This window comes from Ovis canadensis, chromosome 2 (genome assembly GCF_042477335.2).
Source record: "Ovis canadensis isolate MfBH-ARS-UI-01 breed Bighorn chromosome 2, ARS-UI_OviCan_v2, whole genome shotgun sequence".
Lineage (NCBI taxonomy): Eukaryota > Metazoa > Chordata > Mammalia > Artiodactyla > Bovidae > Ovis > Ovis canadensis.
In genome coordinates, this window is record NC_091246.1 from 190338917 (window position 1) to 190364566 (window position 25650).

At 42.6% G+C, this 25650-nt stretch overlaps 1 protein-coding gene across 2 annotated transcripts in view; it reads left to right on the forward strand.

Annotated features, from left to right (window-relative positions):
- CFAP221 (cilia and flagella associated protein 221) overlaps positions 1-25650 on the forward strand; it is a 125499-nt gene that overhangs the window by 91354 nt on the left and 8495 nt on the right. Inside the window, exons 20-22 of one of the 2 annotated variants that reach the window (XM_069577809.1) lie at positions 14293-14451; positions 15840-15931; positions 23915-24007. In XM_069577809.1, coding sequence (XP_069433910.1) covers positions 14293-14451; positions 15840-15931; positions 23915-24007 — 344 coding nt within the window. Of the gene's footprint in view, positions 1-14292; positions 14452-14830; positions 14955-15839; positions 15932-23914; positions 24008-25650 lie in introns of those variants that run through there. The other variant, XM_069577810.1, reaches the window with a different exon arrangement.

Below are 25650 nucleotides of genomic sequence, written 5' to 3' on the forward strand. Positions count from 1 at the left end.
AATTTCAGGGGTTAAACAACATCTCACTTTTGAAATTGCTGGCCAGACTTTATTGCTTGGAGAATATCAGTGTTTCTTTTAACAACTCCGGCATTTATTTTTTAAGACAATAGCTTTATGGCCGTTATCTGTAACATGCGCGTATGTATTTTTGTGTTTATTTTAAGCATAGTTTCCATATAGCATTATTCAAGTTTATGTACAGGTATATAATACAGTGATTCACAAGTTTTAAAGGTAAAATATATGTATATATTTTTTAAAAAGAAAACACAACAGAAAAAAGTAAAGTCACCCCAAACTCCATCCTGAAGCTCTAGTTGATCCCTTATCCAATCTTTGGGCACCATGTCCCTGCCACACCGATCCCTGACTCCCTTTTTTTTTTAATGCTTTATTGGCCCAAAGTACACATTTTTTTTTATTTTAATTGGAGGCTAATTATAATATTGTGGTGGGTTTTGCCATACATTCACATGAATCAGCCATAGGTATACATGTGTTCCCCATCCTGAACCTCTCTCCCACCTCCCTCCCCATCCCATCCCTCAGGGTCATCCCAGTGCACCAGCCCTGAGTGCCCTGTTTCCATCAAACCTGGACCAGCAATCTATTTCACATATAGTAATATACATGTTTCAATGCTATTCTCTCAAATCATCCCACCCTCACCTTCTCCCACAGAGTCCAAAACTCTGTTCCTTACATCTGTGTCTCTTTTGCTGTCTCACATATAGGGTCATTGTTACCATCTTTCTAAATTCCATATGTATGTGTTAATATACTGTATTGGTGTTTTTCTTTCTGACTTACTTCATTCTGTTTAATAGGCTCCAGTTTCATCCACCTCATTAGAACTGATTCAAATGCATTCTTTTTAATAGCTGAGTAATATTGCATTGTGTGTATGTACCACAACTTTCTTATCCATTCGTCTGCCAATGGACATCTAGGTTGCTTCCATGTTCTGGCTATTATAAACAGTGCTGCAATGAACATTAGGGTACATGTGTCTCTTTCAATACTGGTTTCCTCAGTGTGTATGCCCAGCAGTGGGATTGCTAGGTCATATGGCAGTTCTATTTCCAGTTTTTTAAGGAACCTCCATAGTAGCTGTACTAGTTTGCATTCCCACCAACAGTGTAAAAGGGTTCCTTTTTCTCCACACCCTCTCCAGCATTTATTGTTTGTAGACTTTTTGATAGCAGCCATTCTGACCAGCATGAAATAGTACCTCACTGTGGTTTTGATTTGCATTTCTCTGATAATGAGTGATGTTGAGCATCTTTTCATGTTTTTTTTTGTTTTTTTTTTTTTTAATTTTTTTATTTTTTTATTTTTTTATTTTTTTATTTTTAGTTTTTTATTTTTTAAATTTTAAAATCTTTAATTCTTACATGCATTCCCAAACATGAACCCCCCTCCCACCTCCCTCCCCAGAACATCTTTCTGGGTCATCCCCATGCACTAGCCCCAAGCATGCTGCATCCTGCGTCAGACATAGACTGGCGATTCAATTCACATGATAGTATACATGTTAGAATGTCATTCTCCCAAATCATCCCACCCTCTTTTCATGTTTTGTTAGCCGTCTATATGTCTTCTTTGGAGAAATGTCTGTTTAGTTCTTTGGCCCATTTTTTTATTGGGTTGCTTATTTTTCTGGAATTGAGCTGCAGGAGTTGCTTATATATTTTTGAGATTAATTCTTTGTCAGCTGCTTCATTTGCTATTGTTTTCTCCCATTCTGAAGGCTGTCTTTTCACCTTGTTTATAGTTTCCTTTGTTATGCAAAAGCTTTTAAGTTTAGTTAGGTCCCATTTGTTTATTTTTGCTTTTATTTCCAATATTCTGGGAGGTGTGTCATAGAGGATCCTGCCATGATTTACGTCAGAGAGTGTTTTGTCTGTTTTCCTCTAGGAGTTTTATAGTTTCTGATCTTACATTTAGATCTTTCATCCATTTTGAGTTTATTTTTGTGTATGGTGTTAGAAAGTGTTCTAGTTTCATTCTTTTACAAGTGGTTGACCAGTTTTCCCAGCACCACTTGTTAAAGAGATTGTCTTTTCTCCATTGTATATCCTTGCCTCCTTTGTCAAAGATAAGGTGTCCATAGGTGCGTGGATTTATCTCTGGGCTTTCTGTTTTGTTCCATTGATCTATGTTTCTGTCTTTGTGCCAGTACCATATTGTCTTGATGACTGTAGCTTTGTAGTAGAGCCTGAAATCAGGCTGGTTGATTCCTCCAGTTCCATTCTTCTTCCTCAAGATTGCTTTGGCTATTCGAGGTTTTTTGTATTTTCATACAAATTGTGAAATTATTTGCTCTAGTTTGAAAAATACCATTGGTAGCTTGATAGGGATTGCATTGAATCTATAGATTGCTTTGAATAATATACTCATTTTCACTATATTGATTCTTCTAATCCATGAACATGGTATATTTCTCCATCTATTTGTGTCATCTTTTATTTCTTTCATCAGTGTTTTATAATCTTCTATATATAGGTGTTTTGTTTCTTTAGGTAGATTTATTCCTAAGTATTTTATTTTTTTCATTGCAATGATGAATGGAATAGTTTCCTTAATTTCTCTTTCTGTTTTCCATTGTTAGTGTATAGGAATGCAAGGGATTTCTGTGTGTTAATTTTATATCCTGCAACTTTACTATATTCATTGATTAGCTCTAGTAATTTTCTGGTGGAGTCTTTAGGGTTTTCTATATAGAGGATCATGTCATCTGCAAACAGTAAGAGTTTTACTTCTTCTTTTCCAGTCTGGATTCCTTTCATTTCTTTTTCTTCTCTCATTGCTGTGGCTAAAATTTCCAAAACTATGTTGAATAGTGGTGGTGAGAGTGGGCATCCTTGTCTCATTCCTGACTTTAGGGGAAATGCTTTCAGTTTTTCACCATTGAGGATAATATTTGCTATGGGTTTGTCATATATAGCTTTTATTATATGTATGTTCCTATATTATATGTATGTTCCTTTTATTATAGGTATGTTCCTTCTATGCCTGCTTTCTGCAGGGTTTTTATCATAAATGGATGTTGAATTTTGTCAAAGCCTTTCTCTGCATCTATTGTGATAATCATATAGTTTTTATCTTTCAATTTGTTAATGGGTGTATCACATTGATTGATTTGTGAATATTGAAGAATCCTTGCATCCCTGCAATAAAACCCACTCGGTCATGATGTGTGATCTTTTTAATATGATGTTGGGTTCTGTTTACTAAAATTTTGTTAAGGATTTTTGCATCTATGTTCATCAGTGATGTTAACCTGTAGTTTTCTTTTTTTGTGGCATCTTTGTCTGGTTTTGGTGTTAGGGTGATGGTGGCCTCATAGAATGAGTTTGGAAGTTTACCTTCCTCTGCAATTTTCTGGAAGAGTTTGAGTAGGATAGGTGTTAGCTCTTCTTTAAATTTTTGGTAGAATTCGGCTGCGAAGCCATCTGATCCTGTTGGAAGATTTCTGATTATGGTTTCAATTTCTGTGCTTGTGATGGGTCTGTTAAGATTTTCTATTTCTTCCTGGTTCAGTTTTGGAAAGTCACATTTTTCTAAGAATTTGTCCACTTCTTCCAAGCTTTCCATTGTATTGGCATATAGTTGCTGCTAGTAGTCTTTACGATCCTTTGTATTTCTGTGTTGTCTGATTTCTCCATTCATTTCTAATTTTGTTGATTTGATTCTTCTCCCTTTGTTTCTTGATGAGTCTGGCTAATGGTTTGTCTATTTTATTTATCTTCTCAAAGAACCAGCTTTTGGTTTTGTTGATGTTGGCTATGGTCTCCTTTGTTTCTTTTGCATTTGTTTCTGCTCTAATTTTTATGATTTCTTTCCTTCTACTAACCCTGGGGTGCTTCATTTCTTCTTTTTCTAGTTGCTTTAGGTGTTCGGTTCAGTTCAGTTCAGCTCAGTCGCTCAGTCGTGTCCGACTCTTTGCGACCCCATGAATCACAGCACGCCAGGCCTCCCTGTCCATCACCAGCTCCTGGAGTTCACTCAGACTCATGTCCATCTAGTCCGTGATGCCATCCAGCCATCTCATCCTCTGTCATCCCCTTCTCCTCGTGCCCCCAATCCCTCCCAGCATCAGAGTCTTTTCCAATGAGTCAACTCTTCTCATGAGGTGGCCAAAGTACTGGAGTTTCAGCTTTAGCATCATTCCTTCCAAAGAAATCCTAGGGCTGATCTCCTTCAGAATGGACTGGTTGGATCTCCTTGCAGTCCAAGGGACTCTCAAGAGTCTTCTCCAACACCACAGTTCAAAAGCATCAATTCTTCGGCACTCAGCTTTCTTCACAGTCCAACTTTCACATCCATACGTGACCACAGGAAAAACCATAGCCTTGACTAGATGGACCTTAGTCTGCAAAGAAATGTCTCTGCTTTTGAATATACTATCTAGGCTGGTCATAACTTTTCTTCCAAGGAGTAAGCGTCTCTTAATTTCATGGCTGCAGTCACCATCTGCAGTGATTTTGGAGCCCAAAAAAATAAACTCTGACACGGTTTCCACTGTTTCCCCATCAATTTCCCATGAAGTGATGGGACCGGATGCCATGATCTTCATTTTCTGAATGTTGAGCTTTAAGCCAACTTTTTCACTCTCCTCTTTCACTTTCATCAAGAGGCTTTTTAGCTCCTCTTCACTTTCTGCCATAAGGGTGGTGTCATCTGCATATCTGAGGTGATTGATATTTCTCCTGGCAATCTTGATTCCAGCTTATGTTTCTTCCAGCCCAGTGTTTCTCATGATGTACTCTGTATATAAGTTAAATAAGCAGGGTGACAATATACAGCCTGGACGTACTCCTTTTCCTATTTGGAACCAGTCTGTTGTTCCATGTCCAGTTCTAACTGTTGCTTCCTGACCTGCATACAGATTTCTCAAGAGGCAGGTTAGGTGGTCTGGTATTCCCATCTCTTTCAGAGTTTTCCACAGTTTATTGTGATCCACACAGTCAAAGGCTTTGGCATAGTCAATAAAGCAGAAATAGATGTTTTTCTGGAACTGTTTCCTTATTACCAAATTCAGACTTAAATTGAAGAAAGTAGGGAAAACCGCTAGACCATTCAGGTATGACCTAAATCAAATCCCTTATGATTATACAGTGGAAGTGAGAAATAGGCTTAAGGGCCTAGATCTGATAGATAGAGTGCCTGATGAACTATGGAATGAAGTTTGTGACATTGTACAGCACACAGGGATCAAGACCATCCCCATGGAAAAGAAATGCAAAAAAGCAAAATGGCTGTCTGGGGAGGCCTTACAAATAGCTGTGTAAAGAAGAGAGGTGAAAAGCAAAGGAGAAAAGGAAAGATATAAGCATCTGGATGCAGAGTTCCAAAGAATAGCAAGAAGAGATAAAAAGCCTTCTTCAGTGATCAATGCAAAGAAATAGAGGAAAAGAACAGAATGGGAAAGACTAGAGATCTCTTCAAGAAAATTAGAGATACCAAGGGAACATTTCATGCAAAGATGGGCTCGATAAAGGACAGAAATGGTCTGGACCTAAAAGAAGCAGACGATATTAAGAAGAGGTGGCAAGAATACAGGGAAGAACTGTACAAAAAAGATCTTCACGACCCAGATAATCATGATGATGTGATCACTAATCTAGAGCCAGACATCTTGGAAAGTGAAGTCAAGTGGGCCTTAGACAGCATCACTACAAACAAAGCTAGTGGAGGTGATGGAATTCCAGTTGAGCTGTTTCAAATCCTGAAAGATGATGCTGTGAAAGTGCTGCACTCAATATGCCAGCAAATTTGGAAAACTCAGCAGTGACCACAAGACTGGAAAAGGTCAGTTTTCATTCTGATTCCAAAGAAAGGCAATGCCAAAGAATGCTCAAACTACCACACAATTGCACTCATCTCACATGCTAGTAAAGTAATGCTCAAAATTCTCCAAGCCAGGCTTCAGCAATACGTGAACCGTGAACTCCCTGATGCTTTAGGTGTAGAGTTAGGTTATTTACTTAGATTTTTCTCCTGTTTCTTGAGGTAGGCTTGTATTGCTATGAACCTTCCCCTTAGCATTGCTTTTACTGAATCCCATAGGTTTTGGGTTGTTGTGTTTTCATTTTCATTGGTTTATATTCATATTTTGATTTCTTCTGTGATATGTTGGTTATTCAGAATTGTGTTGTTTAGCCTCCATATGTTTGTATTCTTAATAGTTTTTTTTCCTGTCTAATCTTACTGCATTGTGATCAGAAAAGATACTTGAGATGGTTTCCATTTTTTTGAATTTACCAAGGCTAGATTTATGGCCCAGAGTGTGATCTGGAGAAGGTTCCGTGTGCACTTGAGAAAAAGGTGAAATTCATTGTTTTAGGGTGAAATGTCCTATAGATATCAATTAGGTCTAACTGGTCCTTGTATCATTTAAAGTTTGTGTTTCCTTGCTAATTTTTTCTGTTTAATTGATTTATCCATAGGTGTGAGTGGGGTGTTAAAGTTTCCCACTATTATTGTGTTATTGTTAAGTTCCCCTTTCATACTTGTTAGCATTTGCCTTATATATTATGGTGCTCCTATGTTGGGTGCATATATATTTATAATTGTTATATCTTCTTCTTGGATTGATCCTTTGATCATTATGTAGTGCCCTTCTTTGTCTCTTTTCACGGCCTTTATTTCAAAGTCTATTTTATCTGATATGAGTATTGCTACTCCTGCTTTCTTTTGGTCTCCATTTGAGTGAAATATAGTTTTCCAGCCCTTCACTTTCAGTCTGTTTGTGTCCCTTGTTTTGAGGTGGGTCTCTTGTAGACAGCATATATAGGGGTCTTGTTTTTGTATCCATTCAGCCAGTCTTTGTCTTCTGGTTGGGGCATTCAACCCATTTACATTTAAGATAATTAAATATAAATAAAAAATAATCCCATTGCCATTTACTTTGTTGTTTTGGGTTCGAGTTTATAAACCTTTTCTGTTTCCTGTCTAGAGAAGATCCTTTAGCATTTATTGAAGAGCTGGTTTGGTGGTGCTGAATTCTCTGAGCTTTTGCTTGTCTGTAAAGCTTTTGATTTCTCCTTCATATCTGAATGAGATCCTTGCTGGGTACAGTAATCTGGGTTGTTATATTTTTCTCTTTCATCACTTTAAGTATGTCCTGCCATTCCCTTCTGGCTTGAAGAGTTTCTATTGAAAGGTCAGCTGTTATCCTTATAGGGATCCCCTTGTGAGTTATTTGTTGTTTATCCATTGCTGCTTTTAATATTTGTTCTTTGTGTTTGATCTTCATTAATTTGAGTAATATATGTGTTGGGGTGTTTCGCCTTAGGTTTATCCTGTTTGGGACTCTCTGGCTTTCTTGGACTTGGGTGATGATTTCCTTCCCTGTTTTAGGGAAGTTTTGAACTATTATCTCCTCGAGTATTTTCTCATGGCCTTTCTTTTTGTCTTCTTCCAGGACTCCTATGATTTGAATGTTGGGGCGTTTAACATTGTCCCAGAGGTCTCTGAGGTTGTCTTCACTTCTTTTAATTCTTTTTTCTGTTTTCCTCTCTGCTTCATTTATTTCCACCATTCTATCTTCCACCTCACTTATTCTATCTTCTGCCTCAGTTATTCTACTGTTGGTTCCCTCCAGAGTGCTATTGATCTCAGTTATTGCATTATTCATTATTGATTGACTCTTTTTTATTCCTTCTAGGTCCTTGTTAAGCTTGTCTTGCATCTTCTGAATCTTTGTCTCCAGACTATTTATCTGTAACTCCATTTTGTTTTCAGGACTTTGGATCATTTTTACTATCATTACTCTGAATTCTTTTTCAGGTGGACTCCTTATCTCCTCCTCTTTTGTTTGGTTTGGTGGGCTTTTATCATATTTGATTACCTGCTGAATATTTCTCTGCCTTTTCATCTTGTTTAGGTTGCTGTGTTTGGGGTGGTCTTTCTGTATGCTGGAAGTTTGTGGTTCCTCCTTATTGTAGAGGTTCTTTCCTGTGGGTGGGATTGGACAAGTGGTTTGTCAAGATTTCCTGGTTAGGGAAGCTTGCGTCGGTGTTCTGGTGGGTGGAGCTGGATCTCTTCTCTCTGGAGTGCAATGAAGTCTCCAGTAGTGAGTTTTGAGGTCTATGGGTTTGGTGTGACTTTTGGCTGCCTGTATTTTTGTGCTCAGGGTTATGTTCCTGTGTTGTTGGAGAATTAGCTTGGTATGTCTTGCTCTGAAACTTGTTGGCTCTTGGGTGGAGCTTGGTTTCAGTGTAGGTATGGAGGCTTTTGGATGAGCTCTTGTTGATTAATGTTCCCTGGAGCCTGACTCCCTTTTTAATACCAAATTAAGTCCAAGCTCCTGACAATGTGAGGCTGAGCCGATTCTCCCCACTCCACTGCATGTGTCCTGGCCAGCCTGTGTGTTCCCCCATTACCTGCCCTCAGGGGCATCCCCCTTCCTCCTTATACTTGTAGATACATAAACAGTTGGAATGACTGAAGCAACTGAAGTGGCATGCAAACCCTAAGTATAACGAGCAGAGCATTATGGTGGAGTGTTGGAGTGATGTCTGTGCATTGTCTCCAGGGGCAGAGGAGGCATCCAGGGCAGCGTGGACTCCATGTGCCGACAGTACAGGTTTCATAAAGGCACATCATTAAAGCAAAATAAAAGGCCATGACGAACTCTGACTAAAAGTCAGACAGGAAATCTGAGGAGGTTCTATGTAAGTGCAGAATCATCGATAAAATGTCACCGTAGTTGCCCTGATTATGGTCTGTCTTGTAAGAACACACACACACACGCATGCAGAATGAAGAAGGACCTTAGATACTGCTGAGCAAGTCTCCCCTGGGAGAATCTGTGTCTCTGATGGGGCAGAGGTGCTGATGGTCACACCAAGGGCAGATGGGATGCAAACCTGCCTGGTTCCTAACTGTTGGCCTCAGTGCTCCTCTCACTAGCTCTGCTTCTTTCCTCCAAAGAGCTGTAATACCTGTGTTTTGGCCACTGGGGGGCATGTTCCAGTAGTCTTATGGCAGGATGGAGGGGCAGTTCCTCAAAGAGGAACTCAGAGGTATAACCAGTAATGCTAAAGAAGCTGGAGTTGAATGGTCCTATGAAGACCTACAAGACCTTCTAGAACTAACACCAAAAAAAGACATCCCTTTCATCCTAGAGGGTAGGAATGCCAAAGTAGGAAATCAAGAGATACCTGGAGTAACAGGCAAGTTTGGCCTTGGAGTACAAAATGAAGCAGAGCAAAGACTAATAGAGTTTTGCCAAGAGAATGCACTGGTCATACAAACACCCTCTTCCAACAACACAAGAGACGATTCTACACATGGACATCACCAAATGGTCAATACCAAAATCATATTGATTATGTCTTTGCAGCCGAAGATGGAAAAGCTCTATACAGTCAGCAAAAACAAGACCAGGAGCTGACTGTGGCTCAGATCATAAATTCCTTATTGCAAAATTCAGACTTAGAATGAAGAAAGTAGGGAAAACTACTAGACCATTCAGATATGACCCAAATAAAATCTCTTACGATTATACAGTGGAAGTGACAAATAGATTCAAGGGATTAGATTTTATAGACAGAGTGCCTGAAGAACTATGGATGGAGGTTCGTGACATTCTACAGGAGGCAATGATCAAGAACATCCCCAAGAAAAAGAAACGCAAAAAGGCAAAATGGTTGTCTGAGGAGGCCTTACAAATAGCTGTGAAAAGAAGAGAAGCTAAAGGCAAAGGAGAAAAGGAAAGATATACCCATTTGAATGCAGAGTTCCAAAGAATAGAAAGGAGAGATAAGAAAGCCTTCCTCAGTGATCAATGCAAAGAAATAGAGGAAAACAATAGAATGGGAAAAACTAGAGATCTCATCAAGAAAATTAGAGATACCAAGGGAACATTTCATGCAAAGATATGCACAAGAAAGGGCAGAAACAGTATGGACCTAACAGAAACAGAAGGTAATAAAAAGAGGTGGCAAGAATACACAGGAGAACTATACAAAAAAGATCTTCATGACCCAGATAATCACGATGGTGTGATCTCTCACCTAGAGCCAGAAATCTTAGAATGCAAAGTCAAATGGGCCTTAGAAAGTATCACTACAAACAAAGCTAGTGGGAATGATGGAATTCCAGCTGAGCTATTTCAAATCCTAAAAGATGATTCTGTTAAAGTGCTGCACTCAATATGCCAGCGAATTTGGAAAACCCAGTGGTGGCCATAGGACTCAAAAAGATCAGTTTTCATTCCAATCCCAAAGAAAGGCAATGACAAAGAATCTTAAAACTACCACACAACTCTGTTTATCTCACATGCTTTGAACAAAGTAATGCTCAAAATTCTCCAAGCCAGGCTTCAGCAATATGTGAACCGTGAACTTCCAGATGTTCAAGCTGGAATTAGAAAAGGCAGAGGAACCAGAGATCAAATTGCCAACATCTGTTGGATCATCAAAAAAGCAAGAGATTTCCAGAAAAACATCTATTTCTGCTTTATTGACTATGCCAAAGCCTTTTACTGTGTGGATCACAACAAACTATGTAAAATTCTTAAAGAGATGGGAACATCAGACCATCTTACCTGCATCCTGAGAAATCTGTATGCAGGTCAAGAAGCAGCAGTTAGAACCAGGCATGGAATAATAGACTGGAAAATCAGGAAAGGAGTACATCAAGGCTGTATGTCACCCAGGTTATTTAACTTACATGCAGAGTACATCATGTGAAATGTTGGGCTGAATGAAGCACAAGCTGGAATCAAGATTGTAGGGAGAAATATCAATAGCCTCAGGTATGCAGATGATTCCACCCTTATGGCAGAGAGCGAAGAAGAACTAAAGAACCTCTTGATGAAAGTGAGTGAGGAGAGTGAAAAAGTTGGCTTAAAACTCAGCATTCAGAAAACTAAGATCATGGCATCTGGTCCCATCACTTCATGGCAAGTAGATGGGGAAACAGTGGAAACAGTGACAGACTATTTCCTTTGGCTCCAAAATCACTGCAGATGGTGACTGCAGCCATGAAATTAAAAGACACTTGCTCCTTGGAAGAAAAGCTATGACCAATCTATAGAGCATATTAAAAAGCAGAGACATTACTTTGCTGACAAAGGTCTGTCTAGTTAAAGCTATGGTTTATCCAATAGTCAAGTATGAATGTGAGAGTTGGACTATAAAGAAAGCTGAGTGCTAAAGAATTGCTACTTTTGAGCTGTGGTGTTGGGGAAGACTCTTGAGAGTCCCTTGGGCTGCAAGGAGATCCAACCAGTCCATCCTAAAGGAAATCAGTCCTGAATATTCGTTAGAAGGACTGATGCTAACGCTGAAACTCCAATACTTTGGCCACCTCATGCGAGGAAGTGACTCATTGGGAAAGACCCTGATACTGGAAAAGATTGAAGGCAGGAGGAAAAGGGGACAACAGAGGATGAGATGGTTGGATGGCATCACCAACTGAATGGACATGAGTCTGAGTAAGCTCTGGGAGTTGGTGATGGACAGGGAAGCCTGGCATGCTGTGGTCCATGGGGTCACAAAGAGTAGGACACAACTGAGACTGAACGGAACTGAACTGAACATCATAAGACATTTAGCTCAGTGATTTCCAGACTTCATTTGGCACCAGAACCCTCTCATCGGCTGAAGTTCTACATAGAAAGGCTGGGCTGGCAGTAGGGGAGGAGCTTTCCTGAGAAGGGTATCCCAGCAAAACCCCAGGATTTCCATGGTAAGGTTTGGACACCACTCTCTTATCCCCCAGACCCACCCACTACCACCTCCCTCACCACTCTGCAAGTGAGAAAGAGACTAGTTTTGCAGACGTAACATATATCAACATATACCAAGTTCTATACTTTAAGTGCATGCAGTTTATTGTATATCAATTATACCTCAGTATGGCTATAAAAGAAAGAATTTGGAAACCCTAAGAAACAAACATAAAAGGCAATGTTGTTGTTCAGTCGCTCAGTCGTGTCCAATTTTGCGACCCCATGGACTGCAGCACACCAGGCTTCCCTGTCCTTCATCTCCTGAAGTTTGCTCAAACTCATATCCATTAAGTTGATGATGCCATCCAACCATCTCATCCTCTGTTGCCCACTTCCCTCCCTGTCTGCAGTCTTTCTCAGCATTAGGATCTTTTCCAGTGAATTGGCTCTTCACATTGGGTGGCCAAAGTATTGGAGCTTCAGCTTCAGCATCAGTCCTTCCAATGAGCATTCAGAGTTTATTTCCTTTAGGATTGACTGGTTTGATCTCCTTGTTGTCCAAGAGACTCTCAAGAGTCTTCTCCTGTACCACAATTCGAAACCATTAATTCTTTGGTGCTCAACCTTCCTTATCGTCTAACTCTCACATCCGTACACAACTACTGGAGAAACCATAGCTTTGACTTGATGGACCTTTGTCAGCAATAAATAGTGGTTATAACAAGGAAAGGTCTACAGTAAGTCCTGGGATGATATCTGTGCATTATCTACAGGGGCCAGAGGAGGCATCCAGGACAGGATGGACTCCATGTGCCAACAGTACAGGTTTCATAAAGGCACATCATTAAACCAAAATAAAAAGCCATTATAAACTCTAAGGGGGAGAGTCAACTAAAAATTGATATGTGTTCCAAACAGGATGCCAACTAATATTTGGCATGATTTTTAAGACCTGATGGAAAATTTAAAAATATTAATAGAGTCCATCTGGCTTTGATATTAGAACCTCCCTCTGTCACTGACCCAGAGGGCGTGATAGTGAACCTTCACCCAAAAGCTATAATCCAAGCCTGTGCTTGGCCTGGCAGAGAAACATATTGACACAGTTAAGACAAAATAAATGCTCTTTACTATTGAGTTGGACAAAAAGTTCATCCCCTCTCTGGAGTGATTGTGCGCAGAGTACCTAAGTGGTGTAAGCTGGGCCACTTGCTTTGTGTCCTAACCTTGGCTCCTCCCATTATGTCTGTGCACCCAGGTGTACTTAAGGGAACCTGCACAGGAATAGGAAACATCCCCCATCTCCCCATCCCCACCTGCTTTTCCTCTGCATCCTCGACCTCCCTAGCTTTCTCTCGCCAGGGCCCCCATCTTTCACCTTGTTTGTTTCTGGCCCTGCAGTCGCTGTCTGGGTCAGATTTGGGAGCCAGTGTTTGCATTTGCCCCTGTCTCAGCCCCCAACCCATATGACACATTGAAGAATGGGAAAAGAGCTGCTCTGGACACATGGGTATCTCCTGCCTCTTCCCTCAGCTGCAGAGCTCATTGAGATGTGGTTGCTGGGGCCCTGCCGACTCCCTCAGGGGGCATCATTGCCTCCCTGCCCTCCTGCTGCCTTTACAGTCATGAGTTCAGGCAAGAGCCCACTTGCTCGGCATCTTTCTCCTCGGTCCTGGCTGTAGATCAGCCTCCCTGAACTAACAGAGGACTGTCGTCCCAGCATTTGTGGCTGGAACACATTCGTCACATCCACCACAACCAAGTTCTGCTGTCACACCTCCCTGGCCTGGCTGCATCATCCTTAAGTTGTGGGGAACGTTTATATCTTGACAGTGGAGATTTGTGTGTGTGTTTTAAATTTTTTTTTTAATTATTCAGACAAAAAGAACAGAATCTCAGTGGTTCTTAAACATCTGAATTAACCACGAGGGAGCTGAAAGCTATGTTGTTTGGGACAAAAGCAGGGTTTTTATTGGATAAGCCCCAGAAGAAACATTAAAAGGCTCCATGTTTTTGTATATTTTGATATAGTTGCTCTGTACCTCCATTAGTCTCACTGGAAAATTAGTAAAGAACAGGATCTCCCTTAAAGCCAGATACTACATCCAGATGGAGCCTTCCTGAATTAAAGACATCACCAAAACAATATTAAACGTTGACGTTTCCTGATGTATCAAATGCCACCCTCTCCTTTATCTTCTCTTTAAACTAGTTTTAAAAAAGCTGTTTTTCCTTCCCAAAACCAGAAGCACATTTGCTTTTTAAAACCAGTTTGCTTATTTACAGTTAGGACTGATCAAATTTAGAAACAAATACTTTAAGCTGTGGTTTCATTTGTGCTGGTTTCCACGGGAGCCTAGTAAATCCATGTGATATGTGATGAAGTTCTTCAGCCAGCAAAGTGACATCTGTGAGTGACCCTGACCACAGCCCATCTGAAACCACCTCAACTCTCCTGCTTGTCTTTCTCAGACAAGCTGACGCAGAGTCAGAGCATCCATACTGGTGGGAGCCGTGGGGAACCTCAGCTGATGTCTGTCCTGTGCCTGAGGTGAAAGCTGGTCAGCAAAAGAAATTCTTTTTTTTTCTCTCTCCTTCTGCAGAATCCCAGCCCAGGACTGTTTGCTGTGAAGCACCCTCTGACTTACGTGGAAACCTTGATCGATTACCACCTGTGCTCCCACCCCAAGTACAAGTTCACCAAGGAGTGCCACTACGGCTCCAGCATCCCCCTCACCCAGAAGCAATTTCTCCATCACACGGTAAAGCCGTCCCAGGCTCAGCAGCAGAACTGGCCCTGGGCTGCAGGGACCAGGGGGTGGGGGACAAGGAAGTGAGGGGCCGCAGCTGGAACTGGGAATAAGAGAGTCGGTGGCCACAGCTGCAGAGCAAGGACAGTAACCATGGCACAGGGGCACGGGCATGCCCCAGCCCTGGAGCAGGGCAGGCGGGCTCGCCACACCACCCCGTCTGCCTGTGCCCACTTCCCGGCTTCACGTTGCCCCCTTTCAGCATTCTTACTCTTTTCCTTTGAAGGCTATGCTTAATATTCATTTTATTCCCACTGTGACCATGTAGGATAAGTTGCATGGTGGTCACAGTCCTGGGGTCTGACACTCTCTCTCTCTGGTCCCTAACAAGGAGAGAAAGATCAGAAGGGACAAGGTGGTGACGTGACAAACACACAGTGAGAAGGAGGCTCCCCAGAGTCCTTTCTTCCCTGGATAAGCAGCCTGAGCTCAGTTTCCAGCAACGTCTCCTGCAGGTGACCCTCAGCCCTTCCACACTCGACAAAACCCCACCTTAGGTCATCATCTTGGCCCTACTCCTGCCAGCCCCACTTCACACCTCTTCCCACATCACTTTCCTGCCTCTTGGGTGTACAGTTCAAGCAATGACCCATGTGGTCCTCACTCCCTTCTCCTTCATCACCCCCGAGTCCAGCCACCCTGGGTCCCACCAGTCTGCCTTACACACCACGTGACTCCCTCTCTTCCCCCTGGGTGCCAGCACCACACCACTACCACCCCCCACCCCCTCGCAGAAGCCTTCCTTCCATTCGAGTCGCATCCAGTCCTTCTCCACTTTGGAAGCCCTCCATGGTCCCCGCTGCCCATGGGAACAGCTCCAAGCTCATGAGCTTGGCCCACGAGACCCTTCACAACCAGCCTGCCTTCCTGGCCATTTTCTGTCAACCCCCATCACGCACCCTGCACTCAGTGACCCCTGGTCACACCCCTCCTTGGCCTCTCAGTGCGGTTGCACAAGCTCACTGCCCCCCACCCCCATCCCCACTGCCTGGAAGAGGCTTTGATGAACTGACCCACGCTCTCTAAATGTTGCATTAGCATCACATTCACAGGAATCGAAACAGATCGAGAGGCCTGACCTGCCCCTCCACACCAGGACCCTTGCTTCTCTGCCTTATAAGTCAGGGCTCAAACCTCTCCTTCCTCCTGCTTTAATTCCTGCTGCTTCATTGAATACTATTTGCTGAAACGGTTGTCTTTTTTAGCCTCAGAAAAATTCTGTTAAGCTTAAATGATAAATTTTGCAGTTCAACTTTTAAGACTGAAAATTGGCCAGCTGAGTGAAATTGAAGTGCTTCCTGGACTTTACCCATGGTCCCCCTGTTCTGGCTCTATTACAGGACATAATACCTGGAGTGATGACCTGGAAGAAGTTCCACAGCCTGGTGTTCTCATCCCTGCCCGAAACTTATAAGACAGAGGTGTTGCCGAGGTAAGCCCAGCTCGCGTTGCCTCAGAGGGGTATGTGTGCCCCTCAGATTACAGAGACTGTGGCCCTGAAAGTTGCCTGCCAGGAAAATATCAAATCATACTTTTGGTGCATGAGGGAAGTTCGGTAGTCAGAGGGATATGATGATGTGTAACTGATTTTCATCTCTTTATCTTGAGATAAACTTTATTTTTTTTAACTTTTATTGACCTCTAGTTGATTTACAATGTTATGTTAGTTTCAGATTTACAGCCAAATGACTCAGATATGCGTATATAGGTATGTGTATCTATGTAGATATATATAGGTAAGTTCTCTTTTTACATTATTTTCCATTATTGATTATTACAAGATACTGAGTATAGTTCCCTGTGCTACATAGAAGGTCCTTGTTGGTTATTTATTTTATATATAGTAGTGTGTATATGTTAATCCTAATCTTCTAATTTATCCCTACCCCCTACTTTTCTCCTTTGGTAACCATAAGTTTGTTTTCTATGTCTGTGAGTCTATTTTTGTTTTATAAATAATTTCATTTATATCATTTTTAGATTTCACATACAGGTAATATCATATGATATTTGTCTTGCACTTAGTATGATCATCTCAAGGTCCATTCATGTTGCTGCAGATGGTGTTATTTCATTCTTTTTTATGGCTGAGTAATATTCCATGGTATATATCTACAATATCTTCTTTATCCATTTCTCTGTTGATGGATACTTAGGTGGCTGCCATGTCTTGGCTATTGTAAACAGCGCTACTATGAGCTTTGAAGTACATATATCTTTTCTAATTGTGTTTTTTTCTAGACATATGCCCAGGAGTACGATTATAGGATCATATCAAAGCTCTTGAGATAAACTTTAAAAAAATTAATGTCACAGGGCTTCCCTGATATTCCAGGGATTAGGAATCCTCCCGCCAGTGCAGGGACACAGGTGTGACCCCTGATCTGGGACGATTGCACATGCTGAGGGACAGCTGAATCCACATGCCACAGCTTCGGAGCCTGAACCCTGGAGGCCGTGCTCTGTCCACAACAAGAGAAACCACTGCAGTGAAAAGCCCATGCACTGCAACTGGAGAATAACCCACTCTCCACAGCCAGAGAAAGCCCATGTGCAGCAAGACCTGGCACAGCCGAAAGCAAGTAATAAATAAATAGATAATTGCAGTTTTTTTAGAAAAAAATTAATGTCACGGTGGATCGTTGACCATACTTCAATAAAAGTAGACAACCAGTCCACATAATTCAACTGAAATAATCATGGTCCATTTTCAGCATTTTAGAATTGCCATGATTAGCTGTCTACACCCTCCGTATCCACACCAAAGGATCCAGGTCTCTCCATGCTCCAGCCTGGCCATCCACCGGGAGGCCCCACAGCTGTCATCAGAGACAGAGCAGGTAGATGAGAATAGTGTTAGACCAAAGAAGGAGGAAATTTAGAGTAAGCACATTCTTGCTAATTTGCTTAACTAGCACCTCTTCAAAGCCCTAAGATCAAACAACTAGCTCATGCCTTTTCCTTTAAACGCAGCCTGGTCAGTGACCTGCTCCTGAGACCTGGAATTTACTTATTTGGTCCATTGTCCTTACAAACATAGTGAAATGAGTTGCTGGTGAGCAAACGTGAATAGTGTCCCAGTACGATGACCATCACAGTGACCTTTTGCTCAAATCCTTTGATCTGGAGTGAGGCCCACCCCAAGGGGGCAAAACCCTACCATGGCCCCAGGAGTAGTCAGCTCTGCCTGGGCCTAAGCCCTGCCACCAACCAGGGTCAGTGGGTACTTATACCCTGACTTCTGCCAGCGTGTCCTGGTTCCTCGCCATCATCAGAGTTCCCCTAGGTCCTCAGGAGCCGTGCAACCTCAGCCACACTCTCTGGTCAGCTCTTTGGGCCAAGTCCTCTCATCCAGAACCCAGGCTGATGAGACCTGCTCAGCCTTGATGTTTTCGTTTTAGTAGAAGTAGGAGGAGACTTCCCTGTTGGTCCAGTGGTTAAGAATCTGCCTTCCAGTGCAGGGGACATGGGTTCGATCCCTGGTCTGGGAGCTTGGATCCCACCTGCCATGGGGCAACTATGCCGGTGACCAGGCAACTATGCCGGTGCGCTGCAGCTCTTGAGCCCATGCCCCACAAGTGGAGGGTCTGTGCACCACAAGGAAAGATCCCGCATAATACAACTAAGACGCAATACAGCCAAATAACAAATAAATATTTTTTTTAAGTAGGAAAGCTCACCCTAATGTGCACCAACTCCATATGCACTGTCACCCACATACCCCCAGGGATTCAAGAAGGCAATTGAAATCCAGTTTGTAACCCTGGAACCCTTACCTTTACTTCTTCCTCCACTGCCAGCAGAAAAGCTCTTCCTGAATTAATCGAAATCCAGGCTTTTCCTCGTGCTGTTCCTTTTGGGTCATTTTTTTCAGTGTGTCTCTACCGCCCTCCTTTGCCTGGAGATGAGCATGAGAGCAAGCAGAGGGTGTGGGCCATGGCAGGGGCTCAGAAATGCTAGTTCCTTTTCTGTGAATTCATATTACTGAACCAAACTTGGGTCCGCTCACCCGTGCACGGCAAAGCCAGTCTACTGACACAAGGTTGTGATGGAAGTGAAAGTTGCTCAGTTGTGTCCCCATGGACTGTAGCCTGCCAGGCTCCTCTGTCTATGGGATTCTCCAGGCAAGAATACTGGAGTGGGTTACCATTCCCTTCTCCAGGGAATCTTCCCAGCCCAGGGATCAAACCCAGGTCTCCTGCATTCCGGGTGGATTCATTACTATCTGTGCCACCAGGGAAGCCCTAAGAAAGTGTTTATTGCAGGCACCAAGCAAGGAGAACAAGGCAGCTAAAGCTCAAAAAGCCCAACTCCCCTTGGCTTTCAGGAAGCATTTTTAAAGACCAGGTGAGGGAGGGGGATTGCAGGGTGTGTGATCAGCTCACCATACACAGATCTCTGATTAGGTGATGGTGAGGTTACAGATGATGTCATGTTGTCAGTTCTCAGGTTACCATAGGTCTGGGGGCTCAGTGGTCACAGCCATCAAATAGTTAACTTCTTGCATTTGGTGGGGGTTTGGCATCTGTAACTCAGGAATGTGCATCAGATACTGTTATCTGGGCATTTCTGAGTGGAGCTATAGCAGAGGACCTAGAGAGGGGTCTGTAGCTCACCACTAGCCAGTCAGAAGAAAGTCACACACTCTGCAGCCCTCACCCCTAATTTTGCCTTTAAAAACTTCCCCCTGCAAACCTTCAGGCAGTTCTGAAGGTCTGGGCACAAGCCACCGCCTTCTCCTTACTGGTCCCTGCAGCAGACCTTCCTCTGCTTCAGACTCTGGCATTTGGGGTTGCTTGGCCTCACTGTGCATTGGGTACGTGAACTTGTGTTTGGTAACTTTAGCATATTTCTAAGACCTGAAATCTCCAGAACCTAGGGCTGGAGGGAACAGCCTTATAGAGAGGACACTCTGGTGTCTGAGAGACCCGATAGCCCTGTCTCCCACTCTGCGTCCTTGGGCGAGTCACCCATCCCTGAAGCCCTTGAGCAATGATTTCCTTGTCTGTGGAGTGGGGACCTGAGGGAGTCCCTACGGAGCACTCATCAGGACTCACATGGTGCCTCCAGCACTGTCCTGAATAGCTCTTCCCACTCCTGCTGTCCCCCACTCACTAAACCTTGCAGTCACCCTGCTGCCACCAGGTGGCGATGACCCTCCGTCATCTGGACTCAGATCCCCATTTTGCTGAGGAGTGAAGGCACTTCAGAACAGACCCCAGTCATCAGGGAACCAAGCACAGCTGCGTGTGGCACCCTCCCCTAGACAGAACATGTAAAGTGAGAGATGGTGGGGAGTGCAGAGGGCCAGGGTCCACCCGCTATCAGCAAGCACGGGTCTCAAGAATTAAGACAAAAACATCCTGGTTTTTTTGGTTTTTTTTTTTTTTTCCAAAGCTGTGTCCTTGGAAAAATCTCCTGAGGCTATTCTTTCAAAAGGCACTCAGAGTGCAGTTACTTTGGGCTTGAATTAACCATGAATTAAACATGAATTCCACATGAATTAAAGAAAACTCTCCAACTAGGAGTTGTTACCTCCAGCTTCTGTGCCTGAGTGCTCTGTTGGGCCAATTTGTTTCAAAATAAAGCATAATTGCATGACAGATTATAAAATCAAGAGAGGATTCTTTATTTCTTCATCATGTATTTCCATGATGTAAGACTCTAGGTCATGTTTTTGTTTCTAAAAGAGTTACAGAATAATAATGGCATTCCTTTTTAACTTCCCACACACCCACTAATGATACTTCAACTTGCAGTCATTGTGGTTGAATAGATTACCTGTTTCTTAGCTGGTATATCCCCCTTTTTTTTGCCAACGAGAGTTATCTGTTTTTTGTTAAACCATGCAATGTTATTTAATGTTTATTTATTCCAAGTCATTTTTGCATTCATAATAATCAAAACAGTTCACTTGGGTTCTTTGCTCCTTAATAAATTCAGAGAGAATTTATTGAGTCTCTGTGACTCCCATGAAATCTGAGTCAGCATCAATGAAGAAATTACCTATTAATAATCCAGCGGTGCCAGACTTTGGGATTTCATAGATGGGTGAAGTGTCCAGAAGAATCTTAGGAACTGACTCAGGGTTGTCAGAGTTTTACTTTTCCAAGAAAGGCATGAAACAAAACAAAGCAAAATATAACAGCCAAACACCATCCACTGTCACCACCCTTTCAATTCCAGAGGAACCCATTAACACATAGAAAAGTAAGAATTTAAAAAGTAGATGAGTTTGGTCTTATGAAAAACCTTTAGTTGTTGCCATTCTGTCTTCCAGACCAGCCTGGCCTTGGACGAGTGGTCGAGGCTCCCACCTTCTTCCACCCCTTCCTCAGCTACATACACTTGGAGATCTCAGTGGGACTATCCATTAGAACCTGCATTCTTTGTCATAAAGTCAGTAGATAAGGTTAATCTCTGGGTGGTGGAGGCCAGGTCCCTTTTGGTGAGGAATGGTATTAGAGACCAAAATCTGGGTTCCGGGTACACACATTGCCCCTGGGGGTGGAGGGGGTTGTTTCTTGGCCTCCTCAGCAGACAATCCAGAGTGTGGGGGAGCACATGTATATACATATACTTTCACACATATGTACATAGCCATACAAAAATGCATGACCACGTACATCTATACACATATGCACATATACATGTGCACATACACACACTTGTACACACCTATCCCCATTTTGGAAATCATGAATCTACGCTGGTGCTTCTAATCCCAGCCCACACTCATGGAGTTGCTTAGTTATCTGTCTCTTCTTCCTCTGTGAGAACCCTGGCTTCCTAAGACATTTACTCACTCAGTTTTATAGAATGTTAAAAATAGTTTCAGAATGACTTGGCTATAATCACTTTAATAAACAAGTATAGTAAATAGAGCTCAAGATTTATTTGCAGTCTTCTCCTACCCCCATTCTATCCAGAATGTGGATATATAGTCAAATACTATATTTATGAGTTATTTGGACTACTCCTTTTCACTTTTTTAAGTATTTTTTATTGAAGTATAATTGATTGACAAAGGTTTAGGTGTACAGCAAAGTGATATAACCATATATATGTATGTATATATATTATTTCCAGATTCTTCTTTCTATTATAGGTTATTACAGAATATTGAATATAAGTCCTTCCTTTTCTTCTTTGTTTTTCTTTCTTTCCCTTCCTCTTTCTCTCTTTTTTCCCCTCCACTGTGCTTATGGAATTCATATGAAATTTTATGTGTTTCAGTTTGCTTTCAGTTTAGGGGCATTTCCTCCCTTTCCTTAGAGAAGGAAATGGCAACCCACTCCAGTATTCTTGCCTGGAGAATTCCATGGACAGAGGAGCCTGGCAGGCTACAGCTCCTGGGGTCACAAAGAGTCAAACACAGCTGAGCAACTATCACTCACTCACTCCTCCCTTTCATATTGATTTAATTTTATTTTTTGAATATGTAGAACATTAACACACTAACAAATTCAAAGCTACATGGAAAGTCAAACTCAGACACGTGTCACTCCATCCCCCTCCCTTCTGCCCTTGTTGGTAGCCGCTCTGTCTTCTAACACCATTCCCGTGTTTCCCTTCACAATGCTAAACAGAATATATGTATTTTTCATGTTCCCCTCTTCCTTACTCGAAAAGTGGCACACTGGATAATCTCTTCTGTATTTTCCTGTTTTCACTTATAACATCCCCTGAAAATCACTCCATATTAGTTGATAAAGATCCTCTTCACTCTTTGTTACAGCTGTAGAAACCATGGGCCATAGTTGCATTCAACCAAGCCCTATGCTTGGTGGGCCAGGCACATTTTTGCTTATTAAACAAGAAGAAACTTATCTCCAAGACATATCTGCACACACCAAGGAGGCTTCAATTAATCCCCCTGGTGTCCCATCCTGCCACCTGCAGGGTCGGTAAGAAGGTCAGTTTCCTGCCATGGGTCATTTTTTACTCTTTTTTAATGAGACAGCACTCCTCCCAGCTTTTCAAAGCTTATTCCAGAAAATTATTAAAAATATATATCCATTTGTGATTTTTTTCTGTATTCCCTTTGCTATTGTGTGTTCAGTTTTTATTCCTCTAATAGCATTTGAGAGGTTTGTGAGAAGGAGTTGAGACCAAAAAAAGGAAAAATTTTTTTTAAGTGTTTATTCCACCAACTTGAAACAGAAATATACTGTCAACTTTAAAACTGAACTGAACTTAAAATTAACAAACTGTTTTTTCCTCCCCATCTCAGTGCTTTTAATGTCCTTGATACCCAGTAATTTTTATGTAAAAGTCTAAAATTATAATACTGAACAATATATAAGGAGGTGAGGAGGAGGTCTGAAATTGAATAAACAACTAAGAGTATCAGTTCAGTTCAGTTCAGTCTCTCTGTCGTGTCCGACTCTTTGCGACCCCATGAATCACAGCATGCCAGGCCTCCCCGTCCATCACCAACTCCTGGAATTCACTCAGACTCACGTCCATCAAGTCAGTGTTGCCATCCAGCCACCTCATCCTCTGTCGTCCCCTTCTCCTCCTGCCCCCAATCCCTCCCAGCATCAGGATCTTTTCCAATAAGTCAACTCTTCGCATCAGGTGGCCAAAGTTCTGGAGTTTCAGCTTCAGCATCAGTCCTTCCAAAGAAATCCCAGGGCTGATCTCCTTCAGAATGGACTGGTTGGGTCTCCTTGCAGTCCAAGGGACTCTCAGGAGTCTCCTCCAACACCACAGTTCAAAAGCACCAATTCTTCAGTGACCCCATGGACTACTGGAGTGAGTTGCCATTTCCTTCTCCAGGGGATCTTCCAGATGCAGGGATCGAACCCAGATCTCCTGCGTTAGAGGCAGATGCTTTAACCTCTAAACCACCAGGGAAGCCTATAAGAAGAGTATAAATGTGGGAAAAAATATTAAGAAGAAAAAGTAAACTATCTAGCTGCCCCACCCCACCTCCACCCCCAGGAAATAAAGTAAGTTTAGATTCTACACTTTTGAAAATTATTTTTCTTAGCTCTCCGAAATATCTTATTTAGCACCATTCTCTTGGATTTGACTGGTACCCATCACAGCCTGCAATGTAGGAGACCCAGTTTCAATCTCTGGGTCAGGAAGATCCCTTGGAGTAGAAAACGGCAACCCACTCCAGTATTCTTGCCTGGAGAACTCCATGGACAGAGGAGCCTGGCAGGCTACAGAGCATGGGGTCACAAAGAGTCGGACTCAACTGAGCGACTAATACTTTCACTTTTTACTTTCATCACCCCCCGCCTTTACCTCTAGGGAGACATGGGTGGGTTTCCAGGGGTGAAGAGGACAGGATGGTAGCATAAAATACCAAAGGTAAAATTAAAGTGCTTTAGAAGATTGTATAAAGACCCTGAGACTACTAATGTGGTCACATATCCTCGGCTGCTCTGTGATTTTTCCACAGCTGTGATTCCTTCAACTTAGTCATGCTGCCTGTTGACGTCCCTGCCGTTCTTGACGCCTTGCCGGAAGAAGACAGGATAGAGACAGTCGAACGGTACTTTTTCACCTGTGGTCTCACTGTCGTCTATGTTCCAGAAACATGCCAGGTGCTCTGAGAGATTTCCAAGGAGCACACAGCACCTGAGCTTGCAGCCCCGCCAAGACACAGCTGACACCCAGCCACACCCTCAGCAGATAAGATGCTGGATTCGTGGTGGAGAATAATAGTCTCAGGTCTCAGACTGGCTGACCTTTCAGTGCTGCAGGTGCTCAGGGAGGGGCGAGCAGAGTGGGTGCTAAGTGGGCTTACAAGGCTGCAGAATCGCATGCCCTTGGGTTAGTACTCAGAAGGCAGGTAGGATTTGGAGGGGCAAAAGAAATATAGCCCCCACCCCAAACAAATAAAATATTTTTAAAAGAAAAGTCAAAAACAAAAATTTTAAGAAAAGGGAAAATAGAAAACCTAGGACCCCCCAAAGTAAATTTTAAAAAATTAAGGAAAAAGAAAAATAGCCTCCAAACGAAGGCACTTAAATTTGATTTTACTGATGAGCATACAACATCCAGTGAAAATGTATCCTTGAATCTGCTGTGGCCACGCCCGCTTTGGCTCTTCCCAGGTGGCACTAGGGGTAAAGAACACGTCTGCCAATGCAGGAAACTTGATCCCTGGATCGGGATGATCCCCTGGAGAAGGAAATGGCAACCCACTCCAGTATTCTTACCTGGGGAATTCCATGGACAGAGGAACCTGGCAGGCTACAATTCATGGGGTTGCAAGGGTCAGACACAACTGAAGCGACTTAGCACAGCACACCCACTTTAATATTTCTTCCTGTAAATAACCGGTGAGTGAAGTACTAAATATTGGTTTTTGTGAGACCTGCCCACAAGCAGTGGTACTTGGCAATACGTGGACGTCTGAAGCTTAGAACCCAGGTCTGAACAGGGAAGTTGAGTGTCTGCTACTTGAACCCCAGAGCATGAGGGCGTTTCCTGAGGATGCTGCAGCCAGGTGGCTGGCCGGGGTGCCACATGGTTACTTGACGTTCAGTTTGGGGAGGCAGGTGAGGAGATGCTCTGCAACGCTTCCCCATTCAGCACTGATGTTCCGACTCATGAGTCAATTTCCTCACTAATCTGCAGACTCATGAGTCAGTTTCCTCATTTTTGAAATGAGAATAGTAGTACCTACTTCACAGGGGTTGTCAATTAAGGAAGAAGAGGAGGAGGAGGGTAGTTGTAACAGTAACATTTACAGAGCATTAAATGTAAAGTCAGGCCCAGCGCTTGACAAGAATTTCATTCACTCCAACAATAAGGTCTTCTTATTTTCCATACTTTGGAGATGAGGAAACTGCTAACGCGAAGCAGTCTTGTAAATCACCAGCATCAAGATTGGCACAGAGCTTGGCACAGAGCAGCTGCTTAGCGAAGATTAGGTGATCAGAGTGACTTTGTGCAGTTTTCAAGGGTGTTTTCCCAAACAGAATATGGCTCTGCCCACCTCTGTTTATGTTTCATTGCAAGGAGAGGGTTCCTGTTTGTAATTCTAGATTTTGAAGCCTCTGTTGATCTTGGAGGCATTTCTCTTTGACTGTAGCAGAGACAGCCACTCAAAATAATCGTCTCCTCTTCTACAGAAATAGAATTGTTGAAACTGGAGGCTCAGTGTCACCTGAGTTAGGTCATCCATGT